Raw genomic sequence first — 14,040 nt, 5'->3', positions numbered from 1 at the left:
ATGGGGCAAACACGGATACTAAATGGGCAAAGTGAGGGCATTTAATATAATATAACTAAGTAAAGTTTGGTGTGTAAGGGTTAGAAAGCGCAATACAGATGCGTATCCTGTTAGCATCACTCAGCCTCTCTACTCATTCCTATCTTCACCTCCAAGTTGGTACACACTGGTAACCTGAGCAACCCCACTGTATATTGGGTAACCAACCTCAGTGGAAGGTCGGGTCAGTGCTGACGAAGAAGGGAGCCTTGGTCCTCCGATAAATAGAAGGTTGAGCCAAGGCTAACAACCCTTCCCTGTAAGACTCATTGTTGCGAATACAATGGCTAATGAAACAAACGAACGGATCTCACAACGACGAACTCAGCACAGAAAAATGGACATGATTATGAATCAAACTTTGAATCTGAAATGTGCGAACCCTCTTAAAATGCAGGAGCTATGATGAAATAGGCACTGCAGGAAATCAGATGAAGAGCAGGGAGAAATTCGTAAAACTAAGTTCTCACTATACTTACTCCGGAAATGAAATGAGACAAGGTGAAAAAGGAGTAGGGTTTATAGTAACCCACAAGACTGCGAAAAGCCATTATCGCATTTACACCAATATCAGACAGAATTTGCACCATAAGACTCAAGGGTAAGGTAAACTGCATAACGTGACAATGGTTATTGTATATGCACTGACAGAAGAGGCTGATAAAGACGAGGTTGAAAGATTCTATGGAGAACTTCAGGAAGTATGTGATAAAATCCAAAGACGACATCCTATTATAACATTAGATGACTTTAATGCTAAGCTGGGGAAAGAATTTTCGTAACATAGTTGGGAAACATAGCTTGCCTAATGAAACCGGTCAAAATGGACTTAGAGTTGCACAATTGCAACACCAAATAATGATGTAACAATAAATACAAATAATATGTAGTTGTCAGCAACAGAGAAAAGATATCTATAAGGAACATGGAAAATACCAGAACCAATGAAGCCAATCACAAGTGACCACATTCCTCATTTCAAAAAGATGGGCAAAAGACATAACTAATGTCAGAACGTATCGCGGGGCGAACTCTGACTCAGATCACTATCTTGTGGGGCAAAAATTGCAGCAGAAAATCGCGACAGTGGCAAAAGGAAAAAGTAGCCAAATTAAAAAATGAAAGGTGAAGGATTTAAAAGTCCAACAAAGACACAAGAATATCAAAATACTCTCCAAATAAAACTCAACGGAATCAGAGAGGAAGATACCGGCAGAGAAGAATGGAGATATGATAATGTTGAAAATTCTTGTAATGTTTATGGAATTGCTTCCATCAAGAGTTCCATATAGTAAAACTCTAGGGGTAGTTTACCCCCTGCATGGGGTTGATTAACTTGAACTCACTGGACACTCATAATTACTTTATTGTTCTCTAGTTTTAAAGTACAATAATAGAGAGAGTACCCAGTTGACGGATGACAACACTAGCTTCGACTGTTCACACTCTTAATTCTTAATAATAATGATCTACTCCGTATTTCCAGCTATTTAACTTACGTATTTTTGTTTATATAATATTATTTTACTAATATAATTTGTACACATTATTTAACAAACTTTTGATTACATTGCAAATTTCACTAGGTCAGCGCGTGTTCTAGTTACACCGATATTTTCAATGTCATAAACAAGCAATCGCATTTAGCAATAAGCAATGAATAATATTATTGACAAGATTTTAAATTTTAAACTGAATTGGGTTACTAAGATATGATTTCTGGATGTTTAATTAATCCGTTACAGTGACAATTAAAACAATAATAACGGAATCTGCAGAGGAAACTGTCGGAAAAGCCAAAAGGAAAAAGAAATGCGGAATGGTATGATGATGAATGCAGAATTGCAGCAGAGAAAAAAAAGGCAAGCTAGCGTAACCGACTTCAAAGAAACAAAAGAAATAACAGAGAAATTTATAACGAAAAAGGAATACAAGTGACTAGAATATGCAGAAGAAAAAAGAGAGGCTTCGAAAAAACAAATACAAGAAATCCTAGAACAACAGACAACAGACATGAGAGCAGAAAATTCTATAAAAGAATAAAAGAAAGCACATAGTCATTTAGACCAAAAATTGACAATACGCAAAGGACAAGGACGGAGAACTATAGGAACAGAGAAACAAAAAATTATAATGAGATGGAAAGAATACTTTGAGGAAAACCTAAATGCAGACAATGGAAATGATTAAAACGAGACAATATATTTTACGGTGGAGCAGCACATTGAAAATCCGAGTTATGAAGAAGTAGTTCAAATAATACAGAAACTAAAAAACAGTAAACGGGACGGAGTTTCGGCAGAATTGTTGAAATATGAGAACCCTAACTCTGGGAAAGAATCCATTACTTGATAAAGTTGGTATGGACCAAGGAACAAATGCCGGATGAATATGCAGTTGGTCTTATACAGCCAATATATAAAAAAGGAGATAAGAGGGAATGCCAGAATTACAGACCAATTACAATCCTAATGTAATACAAAATCCTTTCTGCATTATCTACACTAGATTGTCAGAATACTCCGAAAAATAATTGGTGATTATCAAATGGATTTAGACCAAATAGAACCACTACAGACAACATATTCATACTTAGAACAATACAATAGAAAGCTTATGAATACGACATAGAACTATATAATATTATATAGACGTTAAACAAGCATTTGATAGTGTGAACAGAGAAAAAATGCTGGAAGGCCTCCGAAATCTAGGATACCCAAAAAAATATATCAGCCTCATAAAAATGACGTGTCGGGGTTCAAAAGCCCGCAGTTAGAGTAGATGGAGGACTGTCTCCCCTGTTTGACATCAACATGGGGGTGAGACAAGGAGAGGCACTGTCAACCATGCTCTCCACCTAGCTCTTGAAGCAGTCATCAGAAAAACCAATGTAACCGGCCATATAAACACCAAAACAGTAAAAATTGCTGCTATGCAGACGACATCGCCATATTAGTAAAAGCAAGACACGACTAATGGAAACGTTCAAGGAAATTGATCCTGAAGCACAAAAAAGAGGGCTTAAAATAAACGAAACAAAAACTAAGTACATGACCATCAAAAGAACACCTGAGAATGAATATTATTGCTCTTAATAGTCTACTCGGATGGTTGCTGAAATCGTTGAAAATCACCTGTGCTTTTTCGTCCCTTGTTCTTAAAATTCTCTTTTGTTCTGCTAAATGTGTACCTTAATGGAAAATACTTAGGTATATTCAGAACCTCTCTGATCATATGGTTCTGGACTTACGACAATAAAGCAGTAATAGTTGGTTCCAACTTTGTTGCAAACGATAAAATACAGTAGATCAGATGGGACAAGAATAAAAAAGATATGTACAAGTTTCGAGATCAGAGTCAATTAGAATTTACAAATACGATTTTTTACTTAATCTTTATGGATCTTATGTATTTCTTATATTATTTCTCAGCTGTGCGCTAAAATGGTTAGTTAAATTTTTATTTATTTATTTAGTTTAATAATGGACCTCTATGAGACAACGGATAAACTAGACTTGAATTTCAGTATGTGAAGTTTCTTATTTTATCCACAGATGCTGCTGCCGGTATATTTTTGACTGCTGGCAACTCCGACAACTGACTGACAACTAAATTCTGTTTGTAGTTTTCAATTGCAACACTAAAAGCTTTGCTTAAAATATCCAATAATTGTTCTGCTTAGAGATCTAAATACATTCTTAAGATTTTAAATACTCACAAAAATAATTCTTAAAATGACTGACAAAGCCAAACTAAGATCTGGAGTTTTGGAAGAGGATGACGAGTTTGAAGAATTTCCCGTCGAAGGTAAAAAATAGAAAACGAGGTTATGTTGAATGATTTGCTTATTTTAGCATTTTCTTTGTTTTAGATTGGTCCGGCAAAGAAAGGACGAACAGGATATTAGTGTATGGGAGGATAACTGGGAAGACGATAACGTGAAGATGATTTCACAAACAGTTAAGGTAGGTCCTCTATTAATGTATATTATCCTAAATAGCTAAATTAAAAAATCAACAAATGTTACCTTTCGATATATACAGTTACTTGTTATGTGGATAATAATCTGGTCGGATAAGGAAGTGGTATATCTAAAATGACTGTAAAAGTTTTAAGTTGGGCATATACTATCTAGCTAATTTAATGTTCCTATTTAACCATTGGAATATGGAGAGTTGAACAACTGTTCAGAATAGCTTAAGACAGTCAGAGTCTTGTCATGTGAATCGCCAACGTCAAGTGGGCTTAATAAGGCACGTTAGGAAGAAGAATTAAGCTTTGAAAGCATAATATATAAATGAGAGTTTTAGAGAAAATAATTATATCAGATGCAGAGAAAAAAACAAAAATAGATACTATGGTTTTAAGAAATGCATTCCAATAATTTCCTAGAGAAATAAGACTACTACTTCTAAAATTTTTGTCAAACAAATAAACCACAAATCAAAGGTATTTACAAATAATGTAAGTAAAAAATACTCTAAAACATTACCCTATAGAAAAAAAGGTAACTTGTTGATATTTTAAGTTAAACGTAACTAATACAGTGGTAAATAAGCTGTTAATTCCAACTAATAACAAAAATGCACCATCTTTTTTTATTTTGTGATAATGTACACTTTCATAAGCTTAAATAAGCTTTAATCATAGTTAGATTTTATATTTGATAGCCTAAGAAAATATTAAAATAAATTTCTAATATTATTTTTGTATTTCAGAGCCCAACTTGAGAAACAGAAAGCCAAGCCTCCAGCAAAATAGAATTCCTGTCATCTAATTCCATATAAAAATTATATTTATCTCTAGTTAATGTGTTTGTAATAAAATAATAAAAATTTGTATTATTTTTTAACTAAAATTTGGGCATTGTTGCCTTTCTTGTTTCCGTAAAAAGTTTTAACTGTCACCTAATTAAATTTTTATCCCTAATTAATACGGCTAAATTCCATTTATAATATAGACGTGGTCATTAGACCATAACAAGAAATATGTTCACATAATATTGATACATGTCTGGTGAGAATATGACAAAAATAAAGTGTTTTGACAGAAATTTATAATTCTTTCAAAAACAAAATACAAAAAAATTATCAGCATAGAATGAGGAAATAGGCAAATAGCATATAACTGCTGATAAAACAGCCACTTACAGTTTTTCTTGGGTATTTAAAGCTCTAAAATATGTTAACAGGAATTTCAAAATGAGTATTTAGTAGTACAAGTGAACAATTCTCTAGATATTGTAACCTTGTGTTGATTAGTATCCAACATTGTTTTGTTGCGTTATTTTCAAACAATCATATAGATGTAGCACAGGTAGCAGGGACCCAATCTATGTTCAGGACACAAAAAAACAGGTATGTAAATAATCTAATAGATACAGACCTGAGGACAAAGGTCCATATTATGTTTGCATCAAACACACAAATAAAAACTGAGACAGATGTTTCCAATCAGAATTAGTCATATTCAGTTAGCACACATCAATATGAAAACCAATGTCGATACAAAATCAATTGGTTTAGATTGTACTAGTTCTACTAATTTTCTCGTTCTGTAATTAGAAAAAGCTCTTACCGCAACTGTGATTTGACATAAACTGAATTAATGCACAATACAAATAATTTCTCAAGATGTGGATTCTGGTCAGATTTTCTATCAAGTGTGGCATAGGTCACTGGTGTCTTATATTTCCAGACCTTGTATTGCATTACAAAAATAATTCTCAATTATAGCATTTTTCATATAAAAATGCTTGCACATCATTCAAGATTTATGACGTCAGAAGCCCACAGCGTTGACAAAACATAGTAAGTGTGGAATTTTTAAATGTCAACTATTTGTCAAACAATTATATTAAAAGTAAATACAATTAGTTTTAAGACTACTGCAGCATACTAAAATACATAAGAAAACATTTTAATACAAAATTATATATTCTAAATTTAAACTTACCTCTTTTAGGGCTTTAATAGTAAAAACATCTCGCCATTATTTCTTGTTCAAAATAATCTATCTTATATGAAAGCTTATCAGCTTTCTACAGACTATTTATTTGTTTTGGCATAGCACAATCACAATACACAACAATAATTAGTTTTTAAAGCTATTAATCTAAATTTAATATGTATTTCTAAATACAATTTATTAATATATATTATATTATGATCAAATTGTGTAAGAAATCTAAACATAAACAAAATTCTTACTCTAAAAAAACGGCAACACTTCGAACAATTTTGCCACACGCTGAACTGTCAATAAAATTTGAAGTTATCCTGTATCAGTTGCGTACAATTGTCTAATCTATTTAATTAAAATTATTATTTTGTGGAATATTAGACTTGAAGAGTTATTTCATAAAATTTATATTATTAATAATAACAAATGTTTTTGGTTATTTAATCGATATAATTCTAAAATTCCCAATATAATGATGATTACATTTTTCTGATTATTACACCATGTTGACGCCTATGAAAGATCGAGCAGTTCCGTATGGGTTTCCTATTATTAGCTGTGTTAGGAAAATTTGAACTCTAAGGTTGACGTTGTGGAAATTTTAAATATAAGTGACGTCACTTTATATAAATTGTGACGTGCAAGCATTTTTATATGAAAAATGCTATAGCAGTGTAGTACACAGTATATCTAGGTCTTATTATTTTGAAACCATAATAAGACAGTATGTAACAACGAAATATATCCCTATAATTAATAAAGTATATTAAATAATGAGAGGAATACTAAGAATGAAAGTGTTAAATAAAAAAAAAGTTTTTGTGTATGTTTAGTAAGCAGCGATTTCACTGGTTTATGATGTGGGAAGTCCCGCTGTGCTTGTTTTTTGTTCCCCTGCCGAATTTTGATCTGCGAGGACCATTTTTTTCTCCCTGAGAGCGTCTGATCAAAAAGATATCTTTTATCACTGAAGTTAAAGCTTATTGTGCTTGCTGCCCATTGTTGTTTCTTACACCCAGTCTAGAATTTTTGTACAGGTCTTCTGCTTGGTGTATCCTAAATATACCAGGGTCTCATCTTGTTTTTACATTTTATTTTTAACGGTCCAGTGCCTTGCAGTCACATAATACATGTTTTATAGTTTCTATTCCTTATCACAGAGTCTGCAGTTAAGGTCTCCATTGTAAATGCCTATTTTTTGCAGGAATTCTCTTACTGGTGCAAGCCCAGCCAACATTCCTATTACTGCTCTCAATTTGTTCCTGCCCATGTGAAGAAGTTCCTCTGTTCTTTTTCTACATGGTCCACCAATGAAGATTTTTCCATGTGTTTGTTTTGTGATTCTCTCCCAATATCGCTTATGACTCTCTTTAATCCAGTCCTCTATGAACTGCAGCCTTTGATACTCCCAGAGTTACAGCCAGTTCATTTGATTCGTTTGATCCTCTTTTTCGTTGAGAGGACCATTATTAGTAAGTTATTGTACTCAGCTATAACTGCCACCAATCCTATTTATTTTCAGCGACCTTGAAAACCTAAGTAATGACTTTGGACTGATTTTTAATGAAAGTAACATAAAACCCCAGGAAACAAGATACACCCTAGGCACCAGTTAGCTCGAAGAACACCACTGTCATGATATTCATGTCCAGCATCCCCGAAAATGTCCGAGTAGCACAATTGAACTGATTCTCTTCGATATTTTCTGAGTTCCAAAACTCTGAGATAGCGCGTTTTGGAAATGTATTTCCTTATGCACAAAATGCAATTTTCATCTCCCGGACATCCATTTCTGGCACTCACCTAAATCAAATGAAGAGTGAAGAATGAAGATTAGTAGGTGCACTGATTCAATGCCTCACCTAAACACACTGACATTAACCAATTTTAATGTATCTTGTCTTTATGCTCCCCTGCAAAAAAAAATTTATTTAATTTTTTTTAAGGTACTCAATTCAGAGCATTTGTCTTATTTGCCATTCAATGTACCTACTATTTATTATAGCACCACATACACAATAATACATCACTATCTTTTCACTTAAAATATGTTTTACTTCAAAGAGAAATTACAAAAGTAGCTTATAAATCTGAAATTTTATTACATGTTTACATATAATCAACATCAAATCTTTCACTTTCAGTTCTGGCTCCAACAGCACAGGACAAAAGTGCTTGTATACTTCTTTCTTCGCCACTCCCATAGATATAACCATTGGCCTAAAAAAATGAAGCACTTAAAATTCTTTATATAAATCAGCTCATACAAAATTTTCATAAAAGCAAAAGAACAACAGTCTAATTAATTATAAAATAATAGGTTTGGATATAATGGAAAAATTATAAATTAAAAAAAGTTCTAAAAGACGACTAACTGGTATATGGAAAAACGTGGAATATCCCAACAAAGTAAATTCAAATTGTTAAACACATTAATCTATCCTATTACCACATATACATATGAGACATTTATGTTAAAGGTCACCAACGAAAGAAAAATGAATGCCTTTGAAAGTGGGCTTATAGAAAAACAATGAATATCATACACAAAACATGGCACCAATATTTCAATTATAAGGCAAGTAAAGGTTGACACAAGACTGTCAACAAAAATAAATCAGTTTTATCTCAGATACTTAAAACACTCAACGCAAAGAACAGAAACCTAGAAAACTTATCCTCAAAGGTAAAATAAATAGCAAATGACTGTGAAGAATGACTTCCATAGTCTAGTGCTAGGTCAGCAATTCTTAACCTGTGGTCCCCCGGACCCCTGGGGCTTAGCGAGCATGTCTTAGGAGGTCCACGGCCTTATCTATGGACGTTTAAATTAATAAATAAATGTCAGCGATCACTACAAAAAAAGAAACATACAAGCGAATAGTGACGAAAAGGTCACAAACGATCCGTTCACAAAGATCGAATCTTTTCGAAGACCCGTGATTGATACAATCACATCTGTGACTCTATCGTTCGAATGACCCTATGAATAATGCTGTCTAGTGTTTACGAAACGAACTGTGTGATCGCGACACGTTGCTCGGTCAATTTAATGCAAAGGATCATTCCAACGCTGATTTCCATGTTTCCCAGAACGGCGAAACCCTTATGCTGCAAAACTGTAAAATTATATACATTCGAATTATGCAGTCAATGATCCATGATCCATGGTCCCGTAATCTGTTGTGTTTAGTTTAAGGATTGAAATTATTGTTTACATTAATTTTATTAGTCGTGTGTTTTGTTTACACGCATTATTTTGCACTGCGTTGCATTGAAGTGTAGATAACTTTATAGATAAGTATTATGTTTTTAGTGTGATTCTGACAATGAAACGCGGGTTAAAGCCAAACGATTCCGAAGCAAATGAAAGGGACAATAAATTGTCCCAATTTAATTGTGTTTTTTTATTAAGGGGGTCCTTGAAATTGTGCTCGATTTTCTGGGGATCAGGGACTGAAAAAGGTTAAGAAACGATGGGCTAGGTGTATCAAGTCAGAGGCATTATTGGCCTTAGTCTACATAAAGCTTCCCTAGCATCCTAAGAAAAAGAAGGATGGAAATACATGATCCTAGTGATCACTTCATGATGTGTCACTATATTATTCCAGGATATGAAGGCAAAAATAGTCAAAAAACCTCTGAATTTTTTTTATAGGTATGGATTTGCTTCAAATTTGGACAGTGGTAAAAAATAGTTCAAAGATCAAAATTTACCCTATATCAATATGTGCTTTTCCTCTGGGGTTAGTTACCACCTCAACTCGGGGATGGAAAAGATTTATCAAAAAAAAAAACATATAGCCAGAATAGTGATTTTAAGACAACACAGTACAACAAGTCAATTTTTTTGGAGTTATTCGTGATAGAAAATTCATAAATTACATGTCAAAAAAGCATGTTTTTGAAGTTTTTTCCCGAATAACTTCAAAAATTTAGATTTTATCAGAAAAACATTGTAGCTTTTAAAATAAACTAAAAAATGGTGTATATTAAATTTTTTCAAGCCCTTCGTTTTAAAAACGTTTGCGATAAAAGAGCTTGATGATCATACAATCATATCTCATTTAATTTTTAGTCTATAGAAATAAAAGAAAATCAAAATCTTCCGTTAAAAAAAACTGTTTGTTTATATTCTAGTATTTTTTCTGTATATTTTTTAAGTAGTTGTGTTCTTTTGAAAAAAATGGGGATTTTTTGAGAAATAAAACCGAAAATAATGTCTTCACTTTAAAATCAGATTTTTTCAAAACTAAACATTTTAAATAAATTAAACTTCTAGAATGTAATGTTTAGATATAAATGAAGTAAATTGTGAATGAACAACTAATAGTTTCAACCAGGGTGGTTTTGGTTGTTGTGAGTTTTTTCTGCATCACAAAAAATATAAGCGGACTTTCGTTATAACTTACTTTAATTTTCATGCAAATCACTTTTACCAGTAATCATTGTAAAGCATTTTTTAAGATCCTTAAAAAGTTTGTACAAGTTTTCCATGAAAAACTTTGTATTCAATGAATAAAAATCTACTTTAGAACAGCCATAACTTTGTTAACATTAAGTTTACAGTAATAAACAAATCTCTTTGTTTTATAAGCTTAATTTTGTATTGAAACAGTTTTCCCGATAAAATCTACATTTTTGAAGTTATTAGCAAAAAACCGCTCTTTTGCAAAAATGCTTTTTTGATAATAATATGTAATTTCTGACCTTTCAGTCACAAATATTTCCAAAAATATTGACTTTTCAAAAAAACTCTAAAGTACAGTTTTGTTTGAAAATTCACTATTCTAGCTACTAGCATGGTATTTTTTTGATAAATTTTTTCCACCCCCAGAGGAAAAGCACATATTGGCATAGAATAGATTTTGATCTTTGAGCTAGTTTCTACCTACTGTCAAAATTTCAAGCAAATCCTTGCATATAAAAGAATTCTGAGCTGAAAACCGCCATACCCTGGACTATACTCTTTTAGGTGTCAACAGACAAAAGAAGAAGCTAAGAAAGTTAGTGTCATTTTATAGGACATAATGTTATTTAACAGCAAACTGTCAATTATACTATCAGGTTGATAAAATTAGCAAATATACAACAATAATAGTTTGAATATAAGCATTACCTTATCAACAGCACTTTTCAATTCCAGCAAACTTTTATCTGATTTCACATTCAATAGCACAAACCCAACCAAACTGTATTCTTGTATAATGTCCACAAGAGCTGCATTTAGCTTCTTATACTTTTTTGTAAAAGGGCCATCATCTAGAAGTTCTAGTAAATATTCCAAATCCATCACATCTGTATAAAAGTCTAAACCGAAGTCAAGCTTTGATGCATTTTTCTTCAGAAGATCTGCCTAAAAACCAGTTAATATATCAAAACAAACACAAAATTGCCATTAGAACCATTTAGTAAGATTACTACAGTTTTGAAAAACATGTAATTAGATGTGACTGTAAAATTTATATTTAAATAATAAGTAATTTCCAATATTATACTTAATAAATAAGAGGTCAGCAATTTACCTAACCATTAAATTCTGCCTAATGCCATGACAATGATTATGCACAATATTGTATCTATCTATCCATTTCTAAGTTCTAGTTTACGATAACTTACAATAAATTTTAAAAATTACTATATTAGAATATATAAAAAAATACTACATACTTTGCTTAATACATTCACATGAGGAAGCCCAATTTGCAGCATTGTAGATAGGGATAGCAACAGAGTAGAAATAAATTTTGGAGGATCCGAGCAATAATGGGAATCAACCAAATGCACTGCACACAAATGATATCCTAATTTTTCTAAACGTCCAAAAATTTCTTTGATTGCAGTATGATGTGTGTACAACTCAACTTGACCAGGCATGTCAAAAATTAAATAACTGTCTTTAATTTTGCTTAATTTGCTAAGAAGCCAGTCAAAGTTTTCTTGAAGGTATTCCATACAATACATTAGAGCCCCATTAGGTCCTAATCTAAGTTCTGTCATGACATCCTCTACTGTTACTAACTGCATGATGTCTATTTTTGGACTGTAACCCATGTTTTCATTAGCTGGATCTAAATTAACAATCTCTACTTTCCTATTTAACTTTTCTTTGTAAAACGCATAAACTTTTCCACAGTATGTTGTTTTTCCCGAACCAGGAGGTCCTATAACCACCTGGCCATAGAAGCTTTCAGCTTTTTTAATTCTTTCCAAAGCCATAATTTACTTGTGATTTACAATTGATTCTATAATAATATCTAAGCTACGTCTACTATAGTCTTTTAGGCTTAAACAAACTAGCAAGGGTTTTTGTATGCTCAATTTTTCTGTTAAATATCTAACTGCAACTTCCGCATGTACATTTTCGGCTCCTAGTACCTGTTTAATATTGTACACCTTTTCTGATACAGTTAGCCCGTTTGCTGGCTGGTCTACTTTAACTTGGTAAAAGTTTCCAATTTTTTCAAATTGAGTAATGATCAAATTTTGATAGTTTGTAAATGTTGTTAATGCTATATCAGTGTGTTCACCATTCACTATTACAGCAAAATTATTGACCTTCGATGGAAAATTGGTTACAGTGGAAGATGCTGCAGATTCTGAATCCATTTCATGCTTATACAAAAATTGAAAAATAAACAAGTCAAATTATACATAACCTCTGAAGAATGAAGGAAGAATGACAAGCGAGAACAGATTTTCGAGAAGAATCGATATTTATAATCGATACCAAGCAGACTACATATTCAGAAAAACTCGAGAAACTCCTTGTAAGTGTGAAAATTGTTTGAAGCAGTTTGCTAAGAAATAAAATTTTTGAAAGACATTTCAGATATACATTAGGAAAAATATGTTACAAATGTTAATTTTCTTACTAATTTAGTCCAGTCATCAGAGATTTGACCTCTAAAAATTATATCAACAAACTGAATTTTTCAGAGTAAGTCAACTTTGGGACTCTAAACAATATGCAAAACTTTACCTTTAAAAGCTCCCCTCGTATGAGGGGGGAAGGGCGGGTGGAAATTGGTTTATTAAGAATATGCACGCCATACAAAAAAATATTTTAAATGATTTGAGCGACACTGAAAATCGCTTGTCGATTCAAGCGTTGTTTTTAAGAAACTGTGGATTATTATATTCAAACAGTGCTAATTAACATTTTTGTTAAAAAGTAGTACCAAAGTAGTAGTAGTAGTAGTAGGTAGTACCAAACTGGAATGTACACAAAAAACTACAATATTCTCAGCTGCTGCTTTACTTTTAAACAAATTCGTAAATCTTCTTCTTTTGGTGTCTATTCGTTTCGAATATTGGCGATCATTGTGGCTATAATTATTTTATTAACTGATGCTTTAAATATATTAGTTGTTGTTGTGGAGAACCACTTTCCTCAGGTTTTTACACCATGATATTCTTCTTCTCCCAATTCCTCGCTTTCCGAATACTTTGCCTTGAAGGATTATTTTCAGTAATCTGTATTTAGTGCCGTTTATTATTATGTGTGCGAGATATTCTAACTTTCTCCTTTTAATCGTATACATCACTTCTCTTTCTTTCCCCATTCTTCGTCGTACAGTTTCGTTGGTTATCTTGTCCGTCCATGATATCCTTAGGATTCTTCTGTATAGCCACATCTCAAAGGCTTCAAGTTTTTTCTCCATCTCTTCAGTGACCGTTTAGGAGTCAACTCCGTAGTATAATATCGAGAAGATATACCTAACATCGTAGGAGCCTTACTTTTATCTCCAGTTTAAAGTTGTGGCTTTTAAAGAGTTTGACCATGTTGTTGAATGCACTCCTAGCCTTCTCTATTCCACATTTTACTTCTTGTGAGTGATCCCATTGTTCGTTTACTGTTGTTCCAAGATAGGTATGTATGTACAGCGTTAACAGGCCTTTTAGGCCCATTGCTGGATGGATAATTTCCATCGTTTTCTATTCTTAGCTAACAGCTTCGAATCTCTGATTCCCATCTCTCTGACATCTTCCATCACTACATCCCTCCATTTCTTTCTTGGACTCTGAGATAGCGCG

At 32.6% G+C, this 14,040-nt stretch overlaps 2 protein-coding genes and 1 long non-coding RNA gene across 3 annotated transcripts; 1 reads left to right on the top strand and 2 right to left on the bottom strand.

The window, feature by feature from the left end:
- Nucleotides 1-3,650: 3,650 nt before the first annotated feature.
- Nucleotides 3,651-4,881, top strand: LOC140432081 (uncharacterized). The gene is made up of 3 exons (XR_011949762.1): nucleotides 3,651-3,849; nucleotides 3,914-4,007; nucleotides 4,761-4,881. It is a non-coding gene; the product is annotated as an uncharacterized lncRNA (long non-coding RNA).
- A 3,167-nt stretch (nucleotides 4,882-8,048) lies between these two features.
- LOC140432082 (GPN-loop GTPase 2-like) lies at nucleotides 8,049-12,682 on the bottom strand. The gene is made up of 3 exons (XM_072519924.1): nucleotides 11,674-12,682; nucleotides 11,123-11,359; nucleotides 8,049-8,223 (listed from the first exon to the last, which is right to left on the bottom strand). Exons 1-3 carry the CDS (start codon nucleotides 12,220-12,222, stop codon nucleotides 8,113-8,115), a joined length of 897 nt encoding a protein of 298 aa, XP_072376025.1. The 5' UTR covers nucleotides 12,223-12,682; the 3' UTR covers nucleotides 8,049-8,112.
- Nucleotides 12,226-12,612, bottom strand: LOC140432083 (uncharacterized). The gene has a single exon (XM_072519925.1). It carries the CDS (start codon nucleotides 12,610-12,612, stop codon nucleotides 12,226-12,228), a length of 387 nt encoding a protein of 128 aa, XP_072376026.1.
- Nucleotides 12,683-14,040: the final 1,358 nt, after the last annotated feature.

Source organism: Diabrotica undecimpunctata, unplaced genomic scaffold (assembly GCF_040954645.1).
Source record: "Diabrotica undecimpunctata isolate CICGRU unplaced genomic scaffold, icDiaUnde3 ctg00002777.1, whole genome shotgun sequence".
Taxonomy (NCBI): Eukaryota; Metazoa; Arthropoda; class Insecta; order Coleoptera; family Chrysomelidae; genus Diabrotica; species Diabrotica undecimpunctata.
Note: the sequence above shows the minus strand (reverse complement) of the source record. Positions and strands in the feature narration are given on the sequence as shown.

What these genes read in the sequence shown, in the direction of transcription:
- LOC140432082 (XM_072519924.1), bottom strand. Translation starts at nt 12,222, where the DNA reads ATGGCTTTGGAAAGAATTAAAAAAGCTGAAAGCTTCTATGGCCAGGTG. An exon ending in ATGTGAATGTATTAAGCAAA is followed by an intron (nt 11,360 to 11,673) that starts GTATGTAGTATT and finishes ACTGGTTTTTAG; the next exon opens with GCAGATCTTCTGAAGAAAAA. An exon ending in TGAAAAGTGCTGTTGATAAG is followed by an intron (nt 8,224 to 11,122) that starts GTAATGCTTATA and finishes TCATTTTTTTAG; the next exon opens with GCCAATGGTTATATCTATGG.
- LOC140432083 (XM_072519925.1), bottom strand. Translation starts at nt 12,612, where the DNA reads ATGGATTCAGAATCTGCAGCATCTTCCACTGTAACCAATTTTCCATCG.